General features: G+C 43.2%; 1 protein-coding gene across 1 annotated transcript in view; it reads left to right on the forward strand.

The window, feature by feature from the left end:
• The window catches only part of ABCC9 (ATP binding cassette subfamily C member 9), a 229,140-nt gene extending 212,021 nt beyond the window's left edge, over positions 1-17,119 (forward strand). The window contains exons 43-46 of the mRNA XM_063639618.1: positions 436-539; positions 2,925-3,058; positions 9,845-9,907; positions 14,407-17,119. Of these exons, the coding sequence (XP_063495688.1) occupies positions 436-539; positions 2,925-3,058; positions 9,845-9,907; positions 14,407-14,544 (439 nt within the window). The 3' untranslated portion in view covers positions 14,545-17,119. The remainder of the gene's footprint in view (positions 1-435; positions 540-2,924; positions 3,059-9,844; positions 9,908-14,406) is intronic.
• Positions 17,120-26,759: the final 9,640 nt, after the last annotated feature.

The following is a 26,759-nucleotide window of genomic DNA, read 5'->3' on the forward strand; positions in this document are numbered from 1 at the left end:
TGAGAATGGACCAGTACACTACTATTGTTGGTGATGCAGCACAGCTTATCTAAAATAGTGTCATATGTTCCCATAGAGATGTATGTATGTAGCATCAGTCCTGCAGGGATATTTTGCTAGATACTACTTGGGTTATACTAAGCATAGTTTGGAGCCAATGGATCTAGGTAACAAACTTGGTAATATGATATAATGTATATAAATTTTATAATGATATCATCAAGACAATTTTTTATACTATTAAGATCATGCATTCATTCATCAAGCATGAATTCAGTGCTTGAACTGCTTTGAGCACTGTTCTAGGTGCCGAATATACAGCAGTAACCAAAACAAATGGAACTTACATTGTAAGGAAAGAAAAGCAATAAGCAAATATACATAAGAGTTTCTCTATTTTCACTTATTGACTAATTAACTAATTTTTCCCTGCAGATTTAATTTAGATCCAGAGTGCAAATGCACAGATGACAGACTCTGGGAAGCCTTAGAAATTGCTCAGCTGAAGAATATGGTCAAATCTCTACCAGGAGGTCTAGGTATATTTTCTAAATAGCATATTTATTTTTTATATATGCCATTAATCCTACATATGTCTATCTACATTTTATGCCATAATCACATAACTTCAGTGTTAAATCCCCTTATATTTAAAATAATATCCTAAAAGTCATTAGAATATTTCAAAATCTAATGTTTTTGCATGGGGTACAAGAGGGTGAACCCAATAACAAATTCTGTTCTATGTGACTACTCCAAAATGTTCCAATTAATACATTTATCTCTGCCATCTTTTCACAATTGGTGGGTACAGGTCATTGTAATGGATGTTTCCCTGTAGTTATTCTTTCTCAGTTGACCTATCTGATCACCTACCATCAGGAAATGAATGGGAGGATTGCAGGAGCTGTTAGGTTTAAGTCTTTGGCACCATTTAGGGAAAGGCAATTTTGCCACATTAGTAGCCATTTTCTCTGCTGCCAGGAGGGAAAATTCTTTTTATTTATATAACATAATTTTCTTTGTGTTTGAAGACATTGTTCTGTATTGCCTTGAGGCAGTATCAATTTTAAACACTTGTGTAAAAAACACAACATGTACTCAATCACTGATAAAAATTCAGTCCTAGAGGTTGTACAATGCCTGACAAATAAATGATGACAGCATGAATGTGATTATTGAAACCACAGAGAGTTCATACTATCTTTAACTCATTAAAAGGAACATGTATAATTTTTGACTTTGCTTCCTTAACATCTTAACTCATCTAAGAAAGCAATAGGAAAGATAATAGTTGATCGATATTCTAAATTTAATATACAATATATAGTTGCCAAATTGTGGTGTTTGGCATCTAGTTTTTAAAAAATCAACCGACAAAATAAAATTATGATGTTTATCTGTTTATTTGAAAAGGAGGGCCAACTCAAAAACACTACATTTTATTATTTTAATTAAGTTCCAAGGAGAAAGTATGCCACAAACAAAAGTTAAGACAGCATGTCTTTAAGGAATGTTTTATTGACTTGCCAGGGTCAGGTTGTGAAAGTAATTCCAGAACTGTGGATGAACTTTTGATAATGATTTTTTGTTTCCTTTCTTTTTTTTTTTTTTTTTTGAGACAAGTTCTTGCTATGTTACCCAGACTTGAGTGCAGTGGCTATTCACAGGCATGATCATCGCATACTACCTCTAATCCCTGGGGTCAAGTGATCTTCCTACCTCAGCCTCCTGAGTAGCTAGGACTATAGGTGCCCCACTATGCCTAGCTCCCATAACAGTTTTTTGATGTCTCCTGTGGAAAGCCCAACAAGTCTACTTGAGAAATTAATACATGCTTATAGAGCTTTCTCTCTTGGCATTTAGAGATCCCCTCTCTCACCATTAATATTTGGAAAAACAGACAGTTGCATCTTTCTAGTCCTCTTCATTAACATGAGACCTGCATGCACCTGTTTAGATTGTGGGCATAGTGTTTTGGGGTTATGGTACAGCACAGGCAACAGGGGACTGTATTTACATTATGTAACCGACTGAATATTGTGCTCATCATCTTAGTAAAGATGACCAGTTGCTTAATGAAGATTTGGTTCAGGCCAGCTTTGGTGGAAACATTCCTTATCTCCAGCATCCTCTTATATGTAAATTAGAATTTGGAGAATAAATACCTATTTTCCAATCATGACAAATTGTAAGACTTTGATACCATTAGAATATAATCAATAGAAATTTCCCCCAGGACATCAGGGAAAGGTGTTTGAATTCTAAAAAAAAAAAAAAGACATTTGGAAACAGAATTTTTCTTAAACTCACAACAGTACAGTTTATGAAGTGTAGATGGAAACCAAAAAAAAAGAAAAAGATAATGAGGACATATTCGTTTATCCATACAACAGTGTGTTATTCAGCTCTTGTGTAAGATACCACAGTACTAGGGACATTCTGACAAAAACAAACCCAGTCCTTATCCACTTGGTACTTACAGTCCTGAAAGATGGTATAATGAAAAGAGAAGTGAAATTAGAGTTGAGAATATTCTGTATCTTACCAAGTAAGCTAAATGTGACTTTGGGCAAGCCATTTCATCTCTCTGGGCCTTAGGTAATTATATTCAGTAATCTCCTTAGGGAATTGTATTAAATAATTAAATAATTTCCAAGGTCTTTCTGTCTTCAAAATGTTTTATATCCTACTATCAGAGGTAATTCACTACCTATTGTCATAAATGAGATAATTTAAGGAACATCTTCATTTTCCCAAAGTGGAGTTCCTCTTTCTTTGTGTTCTAGTATGAAGTCCTTGCACCAGCACTAAGTGATATCCATCATGCTGTCATACAACGTAATGTGTTTTTCATGATTTTGTCCAAGGTAAATGTTAGTAGCATTTCTTTAGTGAAATCCTTGCTTCTTTCTCTGATTTAGATGCGGTTGTCACTGAAGGTGGGGAGAATTTTAGCGTTGGACAGAGACAGCTATTTTGCCTTGCCAGGGCCTTTGTCCGCAAAAGCAGCATTCTTATTATGGATGAGGCAACAGCTTCCATTGACATGGCCACAGTGAGTGCATTATCTAAGCTTTTAAAATTGACAAATCGGAGAAATGTGCATGAAAATTACAATTTATTAATTATTTCCTGACTGGGTTCTTAATCCTCAGTACTATTGTTTTGAGAATCTGCTCAATCATCTATTTGATGAACTCATGATAGCACATTGAGAATTACAATAAATAGGGCCCGGCATATGGTTTAAAGGCATTCCTATTACCAATAAACATAAAATAAATTTGCCACAATTTTGAAAAATGTTCAGAACAGTAAATTTCCAGAGCTTAGTTGATGAGAGGTACTGTACTATATTCAAGTACTATGCCAGAAAATCTCTGTTTAATAGAATCTATTGCTAACCAACACCACTCATTATTTCCTAAAGCAATTTGAAGAAGAATGATTCACTGCACCATCTTCCCTATGTGTTTATGGTAAAAAGCCATAAATTTTGGCTTTTGAAAGATATTATTTGAAATTATCAAATGTGTCCAAGAAATATCTGTCCAGAAGGCTGTGATTGAGTAGGGAAAATGTTTCCTTAAATCACAAACTGCATATGAGCTAGCAATTAATGTTCTTCTGAAAGTTTTTTTTTCTATTATTAATTTTTTTTTGCACACAAAACAATAAACATTTTCTAAAAATACATACAAACAAAAAGATGCATATCAAACATATTAGGAAGGGTGCACATGAGAAGACGGGGAATAGAAATGGGGGTGGGAATTAAATAAGAGATGGACTTTGTATGGATCAATGATAATAACTAACTCAATATTTGACAAAGAAGAAGGAAGAGGAAGAAAAAGAAAGTGGGATAAAGGATCAGAAAGGAGGAAAATAGAAAATATTAGAGTATGACTCCAGGGTAGACCTGTTTTGTTGTCTCTGGGTTGGTTGGTGGGGTGTCTGTTGTATTTTTCATATGTTTCACCATGTTGGCCAGGCTGGTTTCGAACTCCTAGCCTCAAGTGATCAACCCGCCTCGGCCCCCCAGAGTGCTGGGACTACAGGCGTGAGCCACCACGTCCAGCCCCCACATTGCTTCTGGCCTCCGTGGTAGACCTCCCAGACAGAGGCGCTCCCCACATCTCACACAGGGCGGCCAGGCAGAGGCACTCCTCACTTCCCAGATAGGGTGGCCGGGCAGAGACGCTCCTCACTTCCTAGACGGAGTGGCGGCCGGGCAGAGGGGCTCCTCAATTACCGGACGGGGCGGCCTGGCAGAGGCGCTCCTCACACCCCAGACGATGGGCGGCCGGGCAGAGACGCTCCTCGCTTCCTAGACGGGGTGGCGGCTGGGCAGAGGCGGTCCTCACCTCCAAGACGGGGCAGCCGGGCAGAGGCGCTCCTCACATCCCAGACGGGGCGGCCGGGCAGAGGCGCTCCTCGCTTCTTCCCAGATGATGGGCGGCCGGGCAGAGGCGCTCCTCACATCCCAGATGATGGGCGGCCGGGCAGAGGCGCTCCTCACGTCCTAGATGATGGGCGGCCGGGCAGAGGCGGTCCTCACTTCTTCCCAGACGATGGGTGGCCGGGCAGAGGCGCTCCTCACATCCCAGACGGGGCGGCCGGGCAGAGGCACTCCTCGCTTCTTCCCAGACGGGGCGGCCGGGCAGAGGCGCTCCTCACTTTCCAGACGAGGCGGCCGGACAGAGGCGCTCCTCACCTCCCAGAAGGGACGGCAGGGCAGAGGCGCTCCTCACGTCCTAGATGATGGGCGGCTGGGCAGAGGCGCTCCCCACCTGCCAGAAGGGGTGGCTGGGCAGAGGCGCTCCCCACCTCCCAGACGGGGCGGCCAGGCAGAGGCGGTCCTCACTTCTTCCCAGACGATGGGCGGCCGGGCAGAGGCGCTCCGCACATCCCAGACAGGGCGGCCGGGCAGAGGCGCTCCTCGCTTCTTCCCAGATGATGGGCGGCCGGGCAGAGGCGCTCCTCACATCCCAGATGATGGGCGGCCAGGCAGAGGCGCTCCTCACTTCCCAGATGGGGCGGCCGGGCAGAGGCGCTCCCCACGTCCTAGATGATGGGCGGCTGGGCAGAGGCGCTCCCCACCTCCCAGACGGGGCGGCCGGGCAGAGGCGCTCCCTACCTCCCAGACGGGGCGGCCGGGCAGTGGCGGTCCTCACTTCTTCCCAGACGATGGGCGGCCGGGCAGAGGCGCTCCTCGCTTCTTCCCAGACGGGGCGGCTGGGCAGAGGCGCTCCTCACATCCCAGATGATGGGTGGCCGGGCAGAGGCGCTCCTCACTTCCCAGACGGGGCGGCCGGGCAGAGGCGCTCCCCACATCCCAGAAGGGGCGGCCGGGCAGAGGCGCTCCTCACATCCCTGATGGGGCGGCCGGGCAGAGGCGCTCCTCACTTCCCAGACGGGGCGGCCGGGCAGAGGCACACCTCACTTCTTCCCAGACGGGGCGGCCGGGCAGAGGCGCTCCTCACATCCCAGATGATGGGCGGCCGGGCAGAGGCGCTCCCCACTTCCCAGACAGGGCAGCCGGGCAGAGGCGCTCCCCACCTCCCAGAAGGGGCGGCCGAGCAGAGGCGCTCCCCACCTCCCAGAAGGGGCGGCCGAGCAGAGGCGCTCCCCACCTCCCAGACGGGGCGGCCGGGCAGAGGCGCTCCCCACCTCCCAGAAGAGGCGGCCGGGGAGAGGCGCTCCTCACATCCCAGACAATGGGCAGCCGGGCAGAGGCGCTACTCACCTCCCAGACAGGGCGGCCGGGCAGGGGCGCTCCCTACCTCCCAGACGGGGCGGCCGGGCAGAGGCGCTCCTCACCTCCCAGAAGGGGCGGCCGGGCAGAGGCGCTCACTTCCTAGACGGGGTGGCGGCTGGGCAGAGGCGCTCCTCACCTCCAAGACGGGGCGGCCGGGCAGAGGCGCTCCTCACATCCCAGACGATGGGCAGCCGGGCAGAGGCGCTACTCACCTCCCAGACAGGGCGGCCGGGCAGAGGCGCTCCTCACATCCCAGACAATGGGCGGCCTGGCAGAGGCGCTCCTCACCCCCCAGACGGGGCGACCGGGCAGAGGCGCTCCCCACCTCCCAGAAGGGGCAGCCGGACAGAGGCGCTCCTCACATCCCTGATGGGGAGGCCGAGCAGAGGCGTTCCTCACATCCTAGATGATGGGCGGCCAGGCAGAGATGCTCCTCACCTCCAAGACGGGGCGGCCGGGCAGAGGCGCTCCTCACATCCCAGACGATGGGCAGCCGGGCAGAGGCGCTAATCACCTCCCAGACGGGGCAGCCGGGCACAGGCGCTCCCCACCTCCCAGACAGGGCGGCTGGGCAGAGGCGCTCCTCACCTCCCAGAAGGGGCGGCCAGAGTCGCTCCTCGCTTCCCAGATGGGGCGGCGGGGCAGAGGCGCTCCTTGCTTCCCAGACGGGGCGGCCGGGCAGAGGTGCTCCTCACTTTCCAGACGGGGCGGCAGGGCAGAGGCGCTCCTCACATCCCAGACGATGGGCGGCCAGGCAGAGGTGCTCCCCACCTCCCAGACGGGGCGGCCGGGCAGAAGCGCTCCTCACCTCCCAGAAGGGGAGCCAGGCAGAGGCGCTCCTCACATCCTAGATGATGGGCGGCTGGGCAGAGGCGCTCCTCACATCCCAGACGGGGCGGCCGGCCAGAGGCGCTCCTCACTTCTTCCCAGACGGGGCGGCCGGGTAGAGGCTCTCCTCACTTCTTCCCAGATGGAGCTGCCGGGCAGAGGAGCTCCTCACATCCTAGACGATGGGCAGCCGGGCAGAGGCACTCGTCACTTCTTCCCAGACAGGGTGGCCAGGCAGAGGCACTCCTCACTTCTTCCCAGACGGAGCGGCCGGGCAGAGGCGCTCCTCACTTCTTCCCAGACGGGGCAGCCAGGCAGAGGCACTCCTCACTTTTACCCAGACGGGGCGGCCGGGCGGAGGCGCTCCTCACTTCCCAGATGGGGCGGCTGGGCAGAGACGCTCGTGATTTTCCAGACAAGGCGGCTGGGCAGAGGCGCTCCTCACATTCCAGACGATGGGCGGCTGGGCAGAGGTGCTCCCCACCTCCCAGACGGGGTGGCCGGGCAGAGGTGCTCCTCACCTCCCAGAAGGGGCGGCCAGGCAGAGGCGCTCCCCACCTCCCAGACGGGGCAGCCGGGCAGAGGCGCTCCTCACTTCTTCCCAGATGGGGCGGCCGGGCAGAGGCGCTCCTCACTTCTTCCCAGACGCGGCGGCCAGGCAGAGGAGCTTCTCATATCCCAGACGATGGGCAGCCAGGCAGAGGCACTCCTCACTTCTTCCCAGACCGGGCGGCCGGGCAGGGGCGCTCCCTACCTCCCAGACGGGGTGGCGGCTGGGCAGAGGCGCTCCTCACCTCCCAGAAGGGGCAGCCGGGCAGAGGCGCTCACTTCCCAGACGGGGCGGCCAGAGTCGCTCCTCGCTTCCCAGATGGGGCGGCGGGGCAGAGGCGCTCCTCGCTTCCCAGACGGGGCGGCTGGGCAGAGGTGCTCCTCACTTTCCAGACGGGGCGGCAGGGCAGAGGCGCTCCTCACATCCCAGACGATGGGCGGCCAGGCAGAGGTGCTCCCCACCTCCCAGACGGGGCGGCCGGGCAGAAGCGCTCCTCACCTCCCAGAAGGGGAGCCAGGCAGAGGCGCTCCTCACATCCTAGATGATGGGCAGCTGGGCAGAGGCGCTCCTCACATCCCAGACGGGGCGGCCGGGCAGAGGCGCTCCTCACTTCTTCCTGGACCGGGAGGCCAGGCAGAGGCGCTCCTCACTTCTTCCCAGACGGGGCGGCTGGGCAGAGGCGCTCCTCACTTCCCAGACGGGGCGGCCGGGCAGAGGCGCTCCTCACATCCCAGACGATGGGCGGCCGGGCAGAGGCGCTCCTCACTTCCCAGACGGGGCGGCCGGGCAGAGGCGCTCCTCACCTCCCGGACGGGGCGGCCGGGCAGAGGCGCTCCTCACATCCCTGATGGGGCGGCCGAGCACAGGCGCTCCTCACATCCTAGATGATGGGCGGCCAGGCAGAGACGCTCCTCACTTCCCAGACGGGGTGGGAGCTGGGCAGAGGCGCTCCTCACCTCCAAGACGGGGCAGCCGGGCAGAGGCGCCCCTCACATCCCAAATGACGGGTGGCTGAGCAGAGGCACTCCTCACATCCTAGATGATGGGCGGCCAGGTAGAGACGCTCCTCACTTCCTAGACGTGGTGGCGGCTGGGCAGAGGCGCTCCTCACCTCCAAGATGGGGCGGCCGGGCAGAGGCGCTCCTCACCTCCAAGACTGGGCGGCCGGGCAGAGGCGCTCCTCACATCCCAGACGGGGAGGCTGGGCAGAGACACTCCTCACTTCCCAGACGGGGCGGCCGGAGAGAGGCGCTCCTCACTTCCCAGACGGGGCGGCCGGAGAGAGGCGCTCCTCACTTCCCAGACGGGGCGGCCGGGCAGAGGCGCTGCTCGCTTCCCAGATGGGGTGACCAGGCAGAGGCGCTCCTGGGATCCCAGACGGGGCGGCCCGGCAGAGGCGCTCCTCACTTCCCAGATGGGGTGGCCGGGTAGAGGCGCTCCTCACTTCCCAGACGGGTCGGCGGCTGGGCAGAGGCGCTCCTCACCTCCCAGATGGGGCGGCCGGGCAGAGGCGCTCCTCACATCCCAGAGGATGGGCAGCCACTCAGGCTCCCCACCTCCCACACGGGGCGGTGGCCGGGCAGAGGCTGCAATCCCAGCACTCTGGGAAGCCAAGGCAGGCGGCTGGGAGGCGGAGGCTGCAGGGAGCCAACACCACGCCACCGCACTCCAGCCCGGGCAACACGGAGCACCGAGTGAGCGGGACTCCGTCTGCAGTCCCAGCACCTCGGGAGGCCGAGGCGGGCAGACCACTCGAAGTCAGGAGCTGGAGAGCAGCCTGGCCAACATGGCGTAACCGCGCCTGCAGCCAAAGCAGAAGAAGCAGGCAGGGGTGGTGGCGCGCGCCGGCAATCCCAGGCAGCCTGCATGCTGGGGCAGGAGAATCACGGGAGCGGGAGGCAGGGAGTCTGCAGCGAGCCGAGTATACTCCAGCCTGGGCCACAGAGGGAAGAGAGGAAGGAAGGAAGTGAGGAAGGGAGGGAGGAAGGGAGGGAGGACGGGAGGAAGGGAGAGAGGGAGGGAAGAAAGGAAGGTTCTTCTGAAAGTTAACTTATTAAAATTTGACATCAGAAAGGACACATTGAGGGTTATTATAAGGGTAATACTGCCTCAACAGAGAAGAGAGAGAGAGAGTATGAATTAAATGATTGAAAGAAAGAACTCCTTCACTTTAAAAATTGAACCAAGATTTCCTCTAGGACAGAGATAGAATCTGTACCTGGAACAGCCTTTAAAATATAATTATAACAGTGCTTTGTGGTGCGGATAAAAACATTTGCTGCCTAGAATGTTCATTTATGTGTCAAAGTCCAAATTTTTGGCATCAATTTTAGTTTTTCCCTTTTTTGACTCAAAGGTTAACATCATTACAGAATTCTGCTGGTTTCAAATACATACTTTTTGTGGTATAACTCAAGTGAGCATTTTGATACCCATTTAATTTCATTTTCTTCTTTGCATTTCCTGGAAATAAATCTATCACCCACTTCTGGCTGATCACTGACTGACTTTCATTTGTGTTTTGAAGACACATACAGAATCCAGCATGAACCTGCTGCTGGGGACTGCCGCTTCTTATGACTTCCACAGAAAATGAGGGATTGAGAATACTCTCAAGAGATTCAGTGGAATATTGTTCTTGGGGCAAAATATTATGATGACAAAGTAATCCTGAGAAAATTTACACTTTTTTTGTTTTGCAGGAGAATATTTTGCAAAAAGTAGTAATGACAGCCTTTGCAGATCGGACCGTGGTGACAATAGCTGTAAGTATGAGAGGACAGTCAGTACACCTCTTTGGTTTTTGTTCTAACATGTTATCCTCTTTAGGTTTTAGCAAAATATACTTGTGTTGAATTATGTATTTCTCTGCTAATGCTTCTGTATCTGTGCAAAAAAGAAAAAAAATATGATGTTTTGAAAGCATTGTTCTTTTCCAAACTGTCTGCTCTACCTGACTTCCCTAAGTGACAATGATAGGACATCCTAAATCTAAGGATTCCAGCAGGTCATGGCCTCTGCCTGTTCACCAGATAAAATGGTAGTTCATATAAAATAATTCTCTTTTCTATAATCTGATGGTCTGATGAGCAGTTTCAGAAAGAAAATTCCTAAATTTGATTGCTTATTCTGCTACTATCAATACCTAATTTCTATGTTTCCATTCATTCATCTACTAAAAAATAGGCAGTGAGATATCTCACAGTAGGGTCAGGTAATTTTTTTTATTTTAGATAGCACCAATCAAATAGAAGAAGTGCTTAAATAGTTGTAATTCATGTCATAGCTGACTTACAGTAGTCCACAGTTTTGTCTTTTGCTCTTTGCAAGTGGATTCTTGCTCATATTTAGGCTTACTGCTTAATAAAAACTATTTTTTAATGAGTCACTTGGACATTTTTCCTTCTGCTGATTCTCTTCTTTTCTATTTTTCTCTCCAGCACCGTGTCTCTTCTATTATGGATGCAGGCCTTGTTTTAGTCTTTTCTGAGGGTATTTTAGTGGAGTGTGATACCGTTCCAAATTTGCTCGCCCACAAGAATGGCCTCTTTTCCACTTTGGTGATGACCAACAAGTAGACCATCATGATCTATTGCACCAAGTCTGTCATTCTCCGGTAGTTATCTTAGCAATATCCCCTTAGTAAGGCATGGCTAATGCTGTGAATAAAGGGGAGGGCTGAGATGAGGGAACTAACTGCAGGGTGTTATTACAAAATCAGCTCAACCAAGTGCTTTCGTCATGCTCACTACAGAATGGAGCTCATGCATGTTTTCAAATATATACATGCAAAAGAGAGTATTTATGAAACCTATTAACTGAATTTACCTCTTATTCTAAGGACCAATTTCACTAGTCCTTAGGGATGTTTTGTAAGCATCCATAAAAATGCCATACACATTTCTTACCTGCCCTGGAGAATGCATTGTTTCATTTACATAGTTACTTGAGTTTCACTGGTGAGTAATGGGAGTTGTGTATGGAGTGCTTGCTGTGCTTCCACTTTCTTGGATGATGCATGGGAGAAGCAGAACCCTTTGGAGTGCAGCTTTTTTCAAGATGGCAGGAAATGACGTCCCATCAGGGCCTACTTCCTGCAAACTGCCATCTACTTTCTCGAATTTTTCCAGTGAACTCTGTGGTTCCTCTTTCCTGGAGGAGAGTCACCCAATTAACTCAATTCATATTAAGGTGTGAATGATTTAAGGGGTAGGGGAATTGGTTAACTTGAAAAAGAATTATTCAGTGTTTTCAAGAATTTTCTTGCTGGAAAAGGTAGGGAGATATTTTGGAAGAGAAAGAACTTCCTGTTGCCCCAAAATGGGTGGAGAGAGGGAGAGAAAACAGACCACTGCCTATTCAAAAGAAGAATTTTCCCTACTCTGCATGAAGCATGGCATTGTTGGATGGTTCTATTTATATCTGGAAGATTACTTGAGCATAATTTGTATTTTTAACAAAATGTTAGGTTTCCTAATCAGGTTACCTCTTACCTAATTTCTCTTCTACATTCACTAAATACTTTTCTGTAGACTTATATTTCTTTCACTCATTCTTCATTTCAAAACCACTCATGTGAACGTGGCCAGTAGGATACCTAGAATTCCCTGCTCCCACCCGCCCCTAATACACATGAAGCTGTCATGGAAGAATCACTATAAGATTTTTTAGAGGACCAACTCCTCATAACAGGTCTATAAAAGGAAGAGCACCACCATGCTTATGGTAGACTCCTTGTAGAATTAACTTAAACTCTTAAAATTAACTGTTTTTCCTTTCCTGCCTAAGAGCTTATTACATTGGTTAGCTGCCACTAAAATTGTGGAATGCCTTAAAAAGATAATTTTCTCCAGCTTCTAAAAGGAAGCACTCACACAGCAAAATAGTCCATGGTATTTATTTCTGAAAGTGATTACACGATTAATTTCTCTGGAACATTTTGAAAATTTTATCAACATGATTACAATTGACACCACACTTTGTCAAGGAAAAGTTATTTGGATTAATGGAATAAAAACCAACTATATTTATTTCTGTTGACCAAGACTTTTCAATGCTTTTTATTTTTATTTTTTCTAGTAAATATTATTTTAGAATATCAGTGCAATGTTTATAATATTATATTTATGGGTTTAGAGGCCAAATTCTTTTTTTAGACATCCATGATATGGCTATTGAACAGCTAATATTTTTCTGGAGGGAAAATGCACAGCAGATATTATTGGATAGCTTGTTAAGTTTCTTTTTCTAAATGCATGGGTGTGCAAATGGCTCTGGTCCTTTCTCAAAGATAAATAAACATTAGCCTCCAAAATCTTGTTAATTCATCAATGTATTAGGTTGGTGCAAAAGTAATCGTGGCCTTTGACATTAAAAGTAATGGCAAAGACCACGATTACTTTTGCACCAACCTAATACGTAATTTGTTACCAATATTCAGCGAATGATAGGCTTGTCATGGGTGTTGAAAACTGGCACATGTTCTAAGCTGGCATCATTATCACATTTCATATATGTTTCTTTTCCCCTTAAGTCATGAGTCACAACTATAACTGCTGGCTTTTTTGAAAGCATAAACACTGAGCCCACACTATCTACATGGCCCAGGGCAGAATGTAGGCCCTCAACTCTGGGGATGGTTTTAGGTAGGACTTTGGAATGTTCAGAGAAGCACTTTGGAAGACTGTGTATCAGCTAAACAGATGGCATTTCTAGGTTTAGAACTATGGACAGGGACTCCCATCAACACACTAATATTCTGACCTGTATAGCTCAGGTTCAGTATGGTAGCCCCTGGCCATGTGTGGCTATTATTTGAAATGTGGATAGTTTGAATTGAGAAGTGCCATAAGTGTAAAATCTGTACTGGATTTCAAAGACTTAATACTAATAGAAGCATGTAAAAGTTCTCATGAATCATTTTTATACTGGTTACATACTGAAATGATAATATCTGAATAGATTGGGTTAAAATGTATTAAAGTTGCTTTCATTTGTTTATTTCTACTTGGAAAATGTAGCTCCTAGAAAATTTAAAATTACATGTGGCTCCCATTATATTTCTATTGAACAATACTGATCTTAGCAAGAGTAAAAGCCCATCACACAGATCTTTCCTTTCTAATTCATAAACATAAAAAATAATAGTAGTTGACATTTATTATTTGTTTGTATATGTCAGACAAAGTGCTGAATTTTTTTACATGGATTATCTCATTTGAACCTCATCACCCTTCTCTGAGGCAGGTACTATTACCATAATTTTACAGATGTGAAACTGGAACTATACAATGTTAAGTATATTGCTCAAGATTGCACAACTAACAGGTGGTAAAGCCAAAATACACAAGCCCAGTTTATCTTCAGAGCCTGTTCTCTTAACCATAACACTGACATGGCAGGTGAATGCTCCTCTAAGGTATCAGAGAGCCTTATGAAACAGTTAGATGACAGGATGGAAATATCTCACATTTTGAAATTAGTAAACCTAATTTTGATATTGGTTCTGCTACTTATAATCTATGTGACCTCCTGATTTTGCTTTATCTCTGTGAATGCTCTGCCCTATAAAGTGGAGAGAGATAATACCCACAGCTGAGGAATGTTCTAATGATTCACTAAAATGTGTGTGGAGCACTTAATATATGTCATATGCTCAGGAAGTGGTAGCTTTTATCATTGTTAGTTACTAATTAATCCAAAGGGCATCACGTGGAAAGAAGGAATGGGTCAGTGGCAGTGATCTCCAAAGACTGAGACTGCATGTCCAAAGGCCTGGGTACTCCATTCTATTACTGCATGCCAGAATGGACTTCCCCATATTGTCATCCCGGAACTAAACCACACCTTCCAGGGTTCTTCAAATTGTGTTATAGCCCAAATAATTAGTGACTCTACACAAGAGATAATTATTGTTGACATTAAAGTATAACCCAACTGGTTTACAATGGCCTCTCTTAATTTAATTACTCGATAAACATTTTTACCCTACTTAAGGTTTCATGAAAATGATGACGCTGATACATTAGCTACACTCAAGTTAGTACAGCCCATAGAAAACCAGCCATATTGGCCATTGCTTAAAAATATGTAAATAAATGATAATTTAAATAAGGAAAAAAGGGGAGGTGTCTGTGATCCCTACCTCTTGTCACTCACCAAGATAAACAAATGTCCCAGAATAATTCGTGAAATATACATATTCCATTGTTTTGGCTTGTGCCCTGAAATGTGTAACAAATACATGTTTTCTTTTCACTCACAGCATCGAGTACACACTATTCTGACGGCAGACCTGGTTATTGTGATGAAGCGAGGAAATATTTTAGAATATGACACTCCAGAAAGCCTCTTGGCTCAGGAAGATGGAGTATTTGCTTCTTTTGTTCGCGCAGACATGTGAAGGAGTGTCTTAAAACAATGCATGTATTTAAAATAATGCAGTCATAACCTAATTAATGGATCATCAGCTTGACCTCTGTAAAGTGGCATCTTTAAACTTTTACAGATTTTTGCACAAGAAGTGGACATTTTTCCTGTTTTTTAAAACAGTTTTTCAAGATATTATTGCTTAATATGTTCATTATTGATGTTTTCATAGTGATCCATCCACTCTACCTTTAAGAATAGCTAGGTTGTATTAAAACATGTAAGCTACTTTAAGTGATAAATCAATAGCTAAAGTTTTCTCCTAACTTTAGTCTGGTAAATATCTCTCAGGCATGGAAGTTTCAATGCGTAGTCAGTATTACTATACTCTTGTTTGTGAGAATATATTTTCCTTATTGTTGGAGTCTCCAGAGGTTATTGGAAGGAATAAAAAAGGACGTGTTTTCTAACGAAACTCTCAAATTCATTATCTACTTCATGAGAATTTATTTGTATTCATTAACATTAGTAATACCTATTTTTCTTAGGAGCCTCCTTTTTTCCCTCTTGTTTCTTGTCACCAAGAAGTTATCACATTTATACTTATTCTATAAGGCCAAAGCCTTAGCTAGAAAGATCATGAAGAGTTTGGATATTTTAAAAACTATACTCAAATTTTCATTTTTTCCTGTCCTGTAAAGAGAGAATTCTTAAGATATCAGGCATAATGTACCTTTTCCAGACTGAAGTTCAAAGAGTGATTAGGTTCAATCTTTCAGTGGCAGGCCAGCTAAACTTTCTATAGTTTAAAGATTAGCTGTGGTCATGATCTGTAGCCCTAACATGCCACATTACTCAAGATTTACACAGGCAAGTGACTTCATTTGGCACTGCTAATAATGGCAGATGAACATTCCTCTCAAGTGTCAGATATTTCCCATGAAACAGTCCACTGGCAGGCTGGAGATATCTTACACTTTGAAGTTATATATATATAAAACAAGTGTCTATTTCTAGCTGAGAGTTTACCTCTTCTAGACATTTATGCCCAATGGTGTCACATGTGATCATTTGCTCCTGCTCTAATTTTAATGTGCATATAAAAAATATACCAAAAATGTTATTGTAATTTGAATAAGCATGTAAAGAGTGTATCAAAAATTGATGGGATATTAGTGTTAGGTTTCGCTTAAATGAAAATTAATAAATTCAAAAATACTAAAAGTTACCTTCTTTGTCATGTTAGCAACCAGTTTCTACTATTCTGTGCCCATCCAGTGTCAATATCATTGATTTCCTTTTCATATGAAGATCCACATGCATTGTAAGATTGTGAAAATTTATAAAATTGATGAATTAGGAGAAATTATGCTGCTTTCCTATAGTTTCTGTGTTCTGCTTATTGTGCATTCACTCTTGGAAAATATGTAATAGTTGTGTATCCAGAATATGTGTCTTCACCTGAATATTTAATCTTTATATTTACAAAAAAAAAGTTCCACAAGATGGACAAAAATGGTCCATGATATTTAGCTTAAATTGTAACCTTTTGTTGTGTATATAAAACTTCATTGGAAGAAAATAACCTTATTGTTTTCTTAAAGCTAAACAGAATAGGATTGGTACTCATTAATTATGTCTTGCAAATATTTTCTAAAAATTCAACCACTCTTCTAAAATGGTGTTTAAATATTTTGTAGGGCAGAATATGCACATTTCTTGTTAGCAAGTAATAATTCATTCTCATAGAGAAATGGGTTTTTACCCATGGAAGTAATCTTTTAATGATATTTTCTAATTATATTGCTGTACAGGCAACATCAGTAGAAGCCTATCTAGTTGCACTAAACTAAAGATCACATTTACCATTCTTACAGCCAAGTGGTTGCTGGTCCCCTCATAACTTTTAGTTACTTAAGTTGAGTAAATGTCTAATTGTTTACAAAACTAAATTGACTAAATAAGGTCAAGGATAATGTTTTTCATTGGTTAACCATTTATTATACATATAATCTATTGAATATAAAAAGATTCATCTTGAAATAATATTTGACTATATAGGTACATACCTTAATTAAATCAGATTTTACATTTATAAATTTTATATTAGTCAAGTCAATTTTTAAATCATAATTCCTTAATCTTATAAGAAGCAATAAATGCATAAAGCATTATATTAAAATACCAGGGTTACTTATGTCACTGACAGGGAAAAGACTTTGTATAAACAATTGTGCACCATCTATTTTTGTACTCTTACTCATGATCCATTTAAAAGTCTATTCAGCTCTAGATTAGATACCAGAAGACCCTCTAAGTAACTGATACCTGAGATTCGGGACCATGTCTTGTTTGCCATTGTGCCCTTGGAATTTAATACAAGTGCCTAACCCACAGTAGGGTTGATTGACTCACTCATTAGTTTTACTGCCATGTGCCTATAACTATAGGTTATTCTCTTTCCTTTTCTATGTTGTGTTTATTCTATTTATTCTCTACAATATATAAAATGTATTTGTTCTCTACAACGAACGTGTTTATTCTATACAATATATAAAAACATATTGGACTACTATTATATAATTAAATTGCTCTTCTATTTGCTTAAAGAGGGTGATTATTTTTTCACTTACGCTTCCACTGAGCAGCAACCAGGACTGGTCAATAGATGGAAATCAATCCCAATTTAGAGACAATACCTAGCCCTGCTTTGACAATCCTGTTTCATATTTGCCAGAGTCATGCACTTCCTTACTTTTGTATATAGGCTCCAGAGAAGTTTCCATTAAGTGAAACAGCTATATTAATTTTTTAAATATACCTTTATTTAAATAATTGGATGTCTGGACTTTATCCTAAGGTTTATTGATCAATTTTTATGGTTGTCTTCCAATATATCTTTTATCATTTATTTTGTAACACATTCTTTGGAGGTCTGTGATTTATGGTACTATGATAATTCCCTTATTGACTTATTATTCAAAGTTAGATGCAGTCTTCTAATCTTAGCTATTTGGCATAAGAAGCAATGGCCAAGGGGATGTATCCTGTACCTTATGTTTAATTTGTTCTTCAGTAACTACATATCATTTATATCAGATTATCTTAAGTATTAACAGGATTCACCTGGATCAAATTCTCCAGTGAAAGAGCTTGTATCGGTATTTCTAGTAAGTGCTGCCAAATGAGATTCATAATTAACCAAGTTTGGGAATCACTGAGCTACATCAATCATTACACTAGTTTCCCTTTGTTGTGCTGAACATAGAACCATAAAATACTAAAGGTAATTTTCACATGCTTCCTTTCCCTGCTGACATTACCTTATCCTGAATTGCTAAAACAAGCCTCTCGGTGTCACTGAATTAATTGCCTTAGTTCATCATAAAGGAAACATTGTTTAACGAACTGAATCTTAGCTGAGAAGTTATCAACAGGGACTCAAAGACTTATTTTCTTTAGTTTTGTTGTGTAATCAGCAACAAAGGATCTGAAGATAAAACTTTTTTCACAAAGATGCAAAGTGTTTCAAACATTAATTGTATGTGCATGTGACCAATTTGAGATTTCACTACTGATGTTTCACAATATGGAAGGAAGGTAAATTATCTGTGATGATTATTCTCTTTCCCATCTTATGTTTTTTTGCAAGTGTCATCATTGCTGATATATGAAGGCTGATATATTCATTTTACATATCTAATAAATCAGATTTAAGTTATTTTTTTTCTATGGACAGTAGCAAATTGCCCTTAGCCAGTCACACTATAGTCACCAGTGCCCTACTTCTAAAATGACAAAGATAAAGGGAGCCATATCTGGCTAAATAAGTTAATTAGCCATAAGGAATGGACTGTATGACTCAGTGCCACCAACCATCACAGACCATCACCAATTACACACTCCATATTCATGACCAAGAGTTTCATTTTCAGGCCATTATTTTTGCTAATCTGTCCACTGTGTAAAATAAGTAGCTTGGTGGCTGGCAAGATGGCCAAATAGTAACAGCTCTGGTCTGCAGCTCCCAGCAAGATCAATACAGAAGGGGGGTGATTTCTGCATTTCCAACTGAAGTTCCTGGCTCATCTCATTGAGACTAGTTAGACAGTGGGTGCAGCCTACAGAGGGCGAGCCAAAGAAGGGTGGGGCGTCGCCTCACCGGGGAAGCTCAATGGGTGGGGGAACTCCCTCCCCAGCCAAGGGAAGCCGTGAGGGATGGTGCACTTCAGCCCATATAATATGCTTTTCCCATGGTCTTCGCAACCCACAGACCAGGAGATTCCCTCAGATGCCTATGCCACCAGGGCCCTGGGTTTCAAGCACAAAACTGGGTGGCCGTTTGGGCAGACACCAAGCTAGCTACAGGAGTCTTTTCTCATACCCCAGTGGTGCCTGGAATGCCAGTGAGACAGAACTGTTCACTTCCCTGGAAAGGGGGCTGAAGCCAGGGAGCCAAGTGGTCTAGCTTAGCGGATCCCACCCCCACAGAGCCCAGCAAGCTAAGATCCACTGACTTGAAATTCTCGCTGCCAGCACAGCAGTCTGAAGTTGAGCTGGGACACTTCAGCTTGGTGGGAGGAGGGGCGTCTACCATTACTGAGGCTTGAGTAGGTGGTTTTCCCCTCACAGTGTAAACAAAGCTGCTGGAAAGTTCAAACTGGGCAGAGCCCACCGCAGTTCAGCAAAGCCTCTGTAGCCAGACTGCCTCTCTAGATTCCTCCTCTCTGGGCAGGGCATCTCTGAAAGAAAGGCAGCAGCTCCAGTCAGGGAATTATAGATAAAACTCCCATCTCCCTGGGGCAGAGCACCTGGGGGAAGGGGCAGCTGTCGCACAGCTTCAGCAGACTTAAACGTTCCTGCCTGCCAGCTCTGAAGAGAGCAGTGGATCTCCCAGCACAGCGCTCGGGCTCTGCTAAGGGACAGATTGCCTCCTCAAATGGGTCCCTGACCCCTGTGCCTCCTGACTGGAAGACACCTCCCAGCAGGGGTCAACAGACACCTCATAAAGGAGAGCTGCAGCTGGCATCTGGTGGTGCCCATCTGGGATGAAGCTTCCAGAGAAAGGAACAGGCAGCAATCTTTGCTGTCCTGCAGCCTCCACTGGTGATACCCAGGCAAATAGGGTCTGGAATGGACCTCCACCAAACTTCAGCAGACTGCAGCTGAGGGGCCTGACTGTTAGAAGGAAAACTAACAAACAGAAAGCAAAAGCAACAACATCAACAAAAAGGATGTCCACACAGAAACCCCATCTGAAGGTCACCAACATCAAATACCAAAGGTAGATAAATCCACGCAGATGAGGACAAAACAGCACAAAAAGGCGGAAAATTCCAAACTCCAGAACGCCTCTTTTCCTCCAAAGGATCACAATTCCTCACCAGCAAGGGAACAAAACTGGACAGAGAATGAGTTTGATGAATTGACAGAAGTAGGCTTCAGAAGGTGGGTAATAACAAACTCCTCCGAGCTAAAGGAGCATGTTCTAACAAAATGCAAGGAAGCTAAGAACCTTGAAAAAAGGTTAGACGAATGGCTAACTAGAATAACCAGTTTAGAGAACATAAATGACTTAATGGAGCTGCAAAACACACAAGAGAACTTCGTGAAACATACACAAGTATCAATAGTTGAATTGATCAAGCAGAAGAAAGGATATCAGAGATTGAAGATGAACTTAATGAAACAAAGTGTGAATACAAGATTAGAGAAAAAAGAACGAAAAGGAATGAGCAAAGCCTCCAAGAAATATGGGACTACATGAAAATACCAAACCTACATTTGACTAGTGTACCTGAAAGTGACAGGGAGAATGGAACCAAGCTAGAAAACACTCTTCAAGGTATTATCCAGGAGAACTTGCCCGACCTAGAAAGACAGGCCAACATTCAAATTCAGGAAATACAGAGAACACCACAAAGATACTCCTTGAGAAGAGCAACCCCAAGACACATAATCATCAGATTCACCAAGGTTGAAATGAAGGAAAAAATGTTAAGGGCAGCCAGAGAGAAAGATCAGGTTACCCACAAAGGGAAGCCCATCAGACAAACAGCGGATCTCTCTGCAGAAACCCTACAAGCCAGAAGAGACTGGGGGGCAATATTCAACATTCTTAAAGAAAAACAACCCAGAATTTCATATCCAGCCAAACTAAGCCTCATAAGCAAAGGAGAAATAAAATCCTTTACAGACAAGCAAATGCTGAGAGATTTTGTCACTACCAGGCCTGCCTTACAAGAGCTCCTGAACGAAGCACTAAATATGGAAAGGAAAAACCAGTACCAGCCACTTCAAAAACACACCAAATTGTAAAGACCATTGACAGTATGAAGAAACTGCATCAACTAACAGCCAAAATAACCAGCTAGCATCATAATGACAGGATCAAATTCACACATAACAATATTAACCGTAAATGTAAACAGGCTAAATGCCCCAATTAAAAGACATAGACTGGCAAATTGGATGAAGAGTCAAGACCCATCAGTGTGCTGTATTTAGGAGACCCATTTCATGTGCAAAGACACACATAGACTCAAAATAAAGGGATGGGAGAATATTTACCAAGCAAATTGAAAGGAAAAAAGCAAGGGTTTCAGTCTTCATCTCTGACAAAACAGACTTTAAACCAAAAAAAGATTTAAAAAAAAAAAAAGATAAACAAGGGCATTACATAATGGTAAAGGGATCAATGCAACAAGAAGAGCTAACTATCCTAAATATATATATACCAAATACAGGAGCACCCAGATTCACAAAGTAAGTTCTTAGAGACCTACAAAGCGAGTTAGACTCCCACACAATAATAGTGGCAGACTTTAACACCCCACTGTCAATACTAGATCAACGAGACAGAAAATTAACAAGAGTATTCAGGACTTGAACTCCGCTCTGGACCAAGCAGACGTAACAGACATCTACAGAACTCTCCACCCCAAATCAACAGAATATACATTCTTCTCAGCACTGCATCACACTTATCCTAAAATTGACCACATAATTAGAAGTAAAACACTCCGCAGCAAATGCAGAAGAATGGAAATCATAACAAACAGTCTCCCAGACCACAGTGCAATAAAATTACAACTCAGGATTAGGAAACTCACTCAAAACCACACAACTACATGGAAACTAAACAACCTACTCCTGAATGACTACTAGGTAAATAACAAAATTAAGGTAGAAATAAATAGGTTCTTTGAAACCAATGAGAATGATGACACAACATACCAGAATCTCTGGGACACAGCTAAAGCAGTGTTTAGAGGGAAACTGATAGCACTAAATGCCCACAGGAGAAAGCAGGAAAGATCTAAAATTGACACCCTAACATCACAATTAAAAGAACCAGAGAAGCAAGAGCAAAAAAATTCAAAAGCTAGCAGAAGATAAGAAATAACTAAGATCAGAGCAGAACTGAAGGAGATAGAGGCACAAAAAAACCCTTCAAAAAAAATCAATGAATCCAGGAGCTGGTTTTTTGAAAAGATTAAGAAAATAGATAGACTGCTACCCAGCTAATGAAGAAGAAAGAAGAGAAGAATCAAATACATACAATAAAAAATGATAAAGGGGATATCATCACTGATCCCACAGAAATACAAACTACCATCAGAGAATACTATAAACACTTCTACACAACCTAGAAGAAATGGATAAATTCCTGGACACAAACACCCTCCCAAGACTAAACCAGGAAGAAGTTGAATCCCTGAATAGACCAATAAAAAGTTCTGAAATTGAGGCAGTAATTAATAGCCTACCAACCAAAAAAAGCCCAGGACCAGACAGATTCACAGCTGAATTCTACCAGAGGTGCAAAGAGGAGCTGGTACTATTCCTTCTGAAAGTATTCCAAACAATAGAAAAAGAGAGACTCCTCCCTAACTCATTTTATGAGACCAGCATCATCCTGATATCAAAACCTGACAGAGACACAACAAAAAAAAGAAAATTTCAGGCCAATACCACTGATGAACATCAATGTGAAAATCCTCAATAAAATCTGGCAAACCGAATCCAGCAGCACATCAAAAAGCTTATCCACCACGATCAAGTCAGCTTCATCCCTGGGATGCAAGGCTGGTTCAACATACGTACATCAATAAACATGATCCATCAAATATACAGAACCAATGAGAAAAACCACATGATTATCTCAATAGATGCAGAAAAGGCCTTCGATAAAATTCAACAGCCTTTCATGCTAAAAACTCTCAATAAACTATGTATTAAAGGAATGTATCTCAGAATAATAAGACCTATTTATGACAAACCCACAGCCAATATCATACTGAATGGGCGAAAGCTGGAAGCATTCCCTTTGAAAACTTGTGTAAGTTTTCAAGACAAGGATGCCCTCTCTCACCACTCCTATTCAATACAGTATTGGAAATTCTGGCCAGGGCTATCAGGCAAGAGAAAGAAATAAATGATATTTAAATAGGAAGAGAGAAAATAAAATTGCTTCTGCTTGCAGATGACCTGATTGTATATTTAGAAAACCCTATCATCTCAGCCCAAAATCTCCTTAAGCTGATAAGCAACTTCAGCAAAGTCTCAGGATACAAAATCAATGTGCAAAAATCACAAGCATTCCTATACACCAATAATAGACAAACAGAGAGCCAAATCATGAGTGAACTCCCATTCACAATTGCTACAAAGAGAATAAAATACCTAGGAACACAACTTACAAGGGATGTGAAGGACTTCTTCAAGGAGAACTACAAACCACTGCTCAAAGAAATAGGAGAGGACACAAACAAATGGAAAAACATTCCATGCTCAAGGATACGAAGAAACAATATCGTGAAAATGGCCATACTGCCCAAGGTAATTTATAGATTTAATGCCATCCCCATTAAGCTACCATTTACTTTCTTCACAGAATTAGAAAAAAATACTTTAAAGTTCACATGGAACCAAAAAAAAGCTCATATAGCTAAGACAATCTGAAGCAAAAAGAACAAAGCTGTAGGCATCACACTACCTGTCTTCACACTATACTACAAGGCTACAGTAACCAGAACAGCATGGTACTGGTACCAAAACAGATATATAGACCAATGGAACAGAACAGAGCCCTCAGAAATAATGCCACACATCTACAACCATTTGATCTTTGACAAACCTGACAAAAACAAGAAATGGGGAAGGATTCCCTATTTAATAAATGGTGTTGGGAAAACTGGCTAGCCATATGCAGAAAACTGAAACTGGATCCCTTCCTTACACCTTATAAAAAAATTAACTCAAGATGGATTAAAGACTTAAATGTAAGACCCAAAACCATAAAAATCCTAGAAGAAAACCTAGGTGATACCATTCAGGACATAGGCATGGGCAAAGACTTCATGACTAAAACACCAAAAGCAATGGCAGCAAAAGCCAAAATAGACAAATGGGATCTGATTAAACTAAAGAGCTTCTGCACAGCAAAAGAAACTATTATCAGAGTGAACAGGCAATCTACAGAATGGGAGAAAAATTTTGCAATCTATCCATCTGACAAAGGGCTAATATCCAGAATCTACAAGGAACTGTAAACAAATGTACAAGGAAAAAAAACAAACAACCCTATCAAAAAGTGGGCAAAGGATATGAACAGACACTTCTCAAAAGAAGACATTTACGTGGCCAACAAACATGAAAAAAAGATCATCATCACTAGTCATTAGAGAAGTGCAACTCAAAACGACAATGTGATAGCATCTCACACCAGTTAGAATGGCAATCATTAAAAATTCAGGAAACAACAGATGCTGCTGAGGATGTGGAGAAATAGGAAAGCTTTTACACTGTTGGTGGAGTGTAAATTAGTTCAACCATTGTGGAAGACAGTGTGGTGATTCCTCAAGGATATAGATCCAGAAATACCATTGACCCGGCAATCCCATTACTGGGTATATACCCAAAGGATTATAAATCATTCTACTATAAAGACACATGCACACATATGTTTATTGCAGCACTGTTCACAATAGCAAAGACTTGGAACCAACCCAAATGCCCATCAATGATAGACTGGATAAAGAAAATATGGCACATATATACCATGGAATACTATGCAGCCATCAGAAAGGATGGGTTCATGTCCTTTGCAGGGACATGGGTGAAGCTGGAAACCATCATTCTCAGCAAACTAACACAGGAGCAGAAAACCAAACACCACATGTTCTTACTCATAAGTGGGAGTTGGACAATAAGAACACATGGACACAGGAAGGAGAACATCACATAGCGGGGCCTGTTGGGGGGTGCGGGTTAGAGGAGGGATAGCATTAGGAGAAATACCTAATGTAGATGACGTGTTGATGGGTTCAGCAAACCACCATGGTACACATACCTATGTAAAAAACCTGCATGTTCTGCATGTGTATCCTAGAACTTAAAGTAAAAAAAAAAAAAAAAAAAAAAAAAAAGAATTAAAGGTCATCAGTGTACACTGAAAAAAAGATGGTGGAGAAATAGTTTCCACCTCTTAGTGAGAGAATGGTAAGCACATGCAGGAATTGAAGGAATTGATGGCAGCCATTTTGCAGGCAAGCTACCACAACTACTATGGACTGGGAGATTTGAGGGAAGTAGCAAGAAACATTATTTTCTAACCACCTAAAATGTACAAAGGACCACTGAGGGTTCACTTTTTGTTCATTCCTCAATGCTTCTTTTCAGATCCTCTCTACTGCATAGAGACAAATGTAAGTTTTCAAGTCCAAAATAATTGAGTTGCTTAATGCTGTAAGAAGTTGCATTTATTCAAAATACAAACATAATTCAGCTTTTGGTGGGATTTTTTATTTTTTGTTGTTTGATTATTCACTTTTTACCTACCAAATTGCAAAACTTAAAAATCATATTAAAAATTGAAGAGTGTACTATAAAGGAGATATTTTCATATTTTATAGTTTGAAATGTAAATCAACAATACTACAATGTGACAGTGAGTGTAAGTGACATTAACTAGGCCAAGCACGGTGGCTCATATCTGCAGTCGTAGCACTTTGGGAGGCTGCAGTGGAAGGATTGCTTGAAACCAGAAGTTCAAGACTAACCTAGGCAAAAAGGCAAGACCTTGTCTCTACAAAAATAAAAAATTTTAAATAAAAAATTAGCTGGGCTGTGTGGTACACACCTGTAATTCCAGCTATTCAGGCAGCTGAGGCAAAAGGATCCCTTGAGCCCAGGAGTTAGAGACTGCAGTGAGCCATAAGGGTGCCTGGACTCCAGAACAAGACTTTATCTCTAAAAAAATAAATAAATAAAAAGAAAGATATCAACTAAAAAAAAAATAACTTGTTCGTATATATCAACAGTGCAACTTTGATGCAGTAGCTTAATGCTATTTCATTCCCATCTTTCTCTAAGAGAATGATTAAAGTATGTACTGTTTATACAACACTATCAGTTATTATTAAGTGAAAGGCCATTGACCTTTAATGTTATCAGAGCCAAGTGGATTTAGGCCAGCTCTTTGATATCTAGGCCAGCTCCTTGACTCACAGTAGTTTCTGTTTTCTGTTTCAACACTCATGAAGTAAAAAGTAATTTTTAAAATTCTTAAACTTTTTCAGACAGCCAAAATGTTCATCAGTTATTTGAACTTGGATGTAAACAGAATTTCCAGCTATTTGAATCAATTAAAGTGTCTGTTAAATCTATGTTATAGATTACAACCTAAACCTATCCTCCAACCCCTCAGTATGTGTGTACATGCTGCACACACATATACACTCACATTTTAGCTTAACTTGCTGCCTTAAATAAGGCTACAGTTGCTATGAAACTTTATATCACTAATGCACAGATAAATGCAGGTAGTTAAAATAGACGGCATAAAGAGAAATATTCTTACAGTAATCTGTAAGTGTATCTTTCAGACCTAAATCACCTTAGAAAGAAAGTTCACTTCTAAATAGATCATAAAATGTGTTTCCAGTGATAGGATATTCAGCCCTTCTTCTTTATTTATGTATTTTGAGACAGAGTCTTGCTCTGTCGCCCAGGCTGGAGTGCAATGGCATGATCTCAGCTCACTACAACCTCCGCCTCCCAGGTTCAAATAATTCTCCTGCCTCAGCCTCCCAAGTAGCTGGGACTACAGGCATGTGCCACTGTATCCAGCTAATTTTTGTATTTTTAGTAGAGATGGGGTTTCGCCATGTTGGCCAGGCTGGTTTCAAACTCCTGACCTCAGGTAATCCACCCGCCTCGGGTGTAATCCCTCCCAAAGTGCTGGGA

The sequence above is a fragment of the Symphalangus syndactylus genome, chromosome 5, assembly GCF_028878055.3.
Source record: "Symphalangus syndactylus isolate Jambi chromosome 5, NHGRI_mSymSyn1-v2.1_pri, whole genome shotgun sequence".
NCBI lineage: Eukaryota > Metazoa > Chordata > Mammalia > Primates > Hylobatidae > Symphalangus > Symphalangus syndactylus.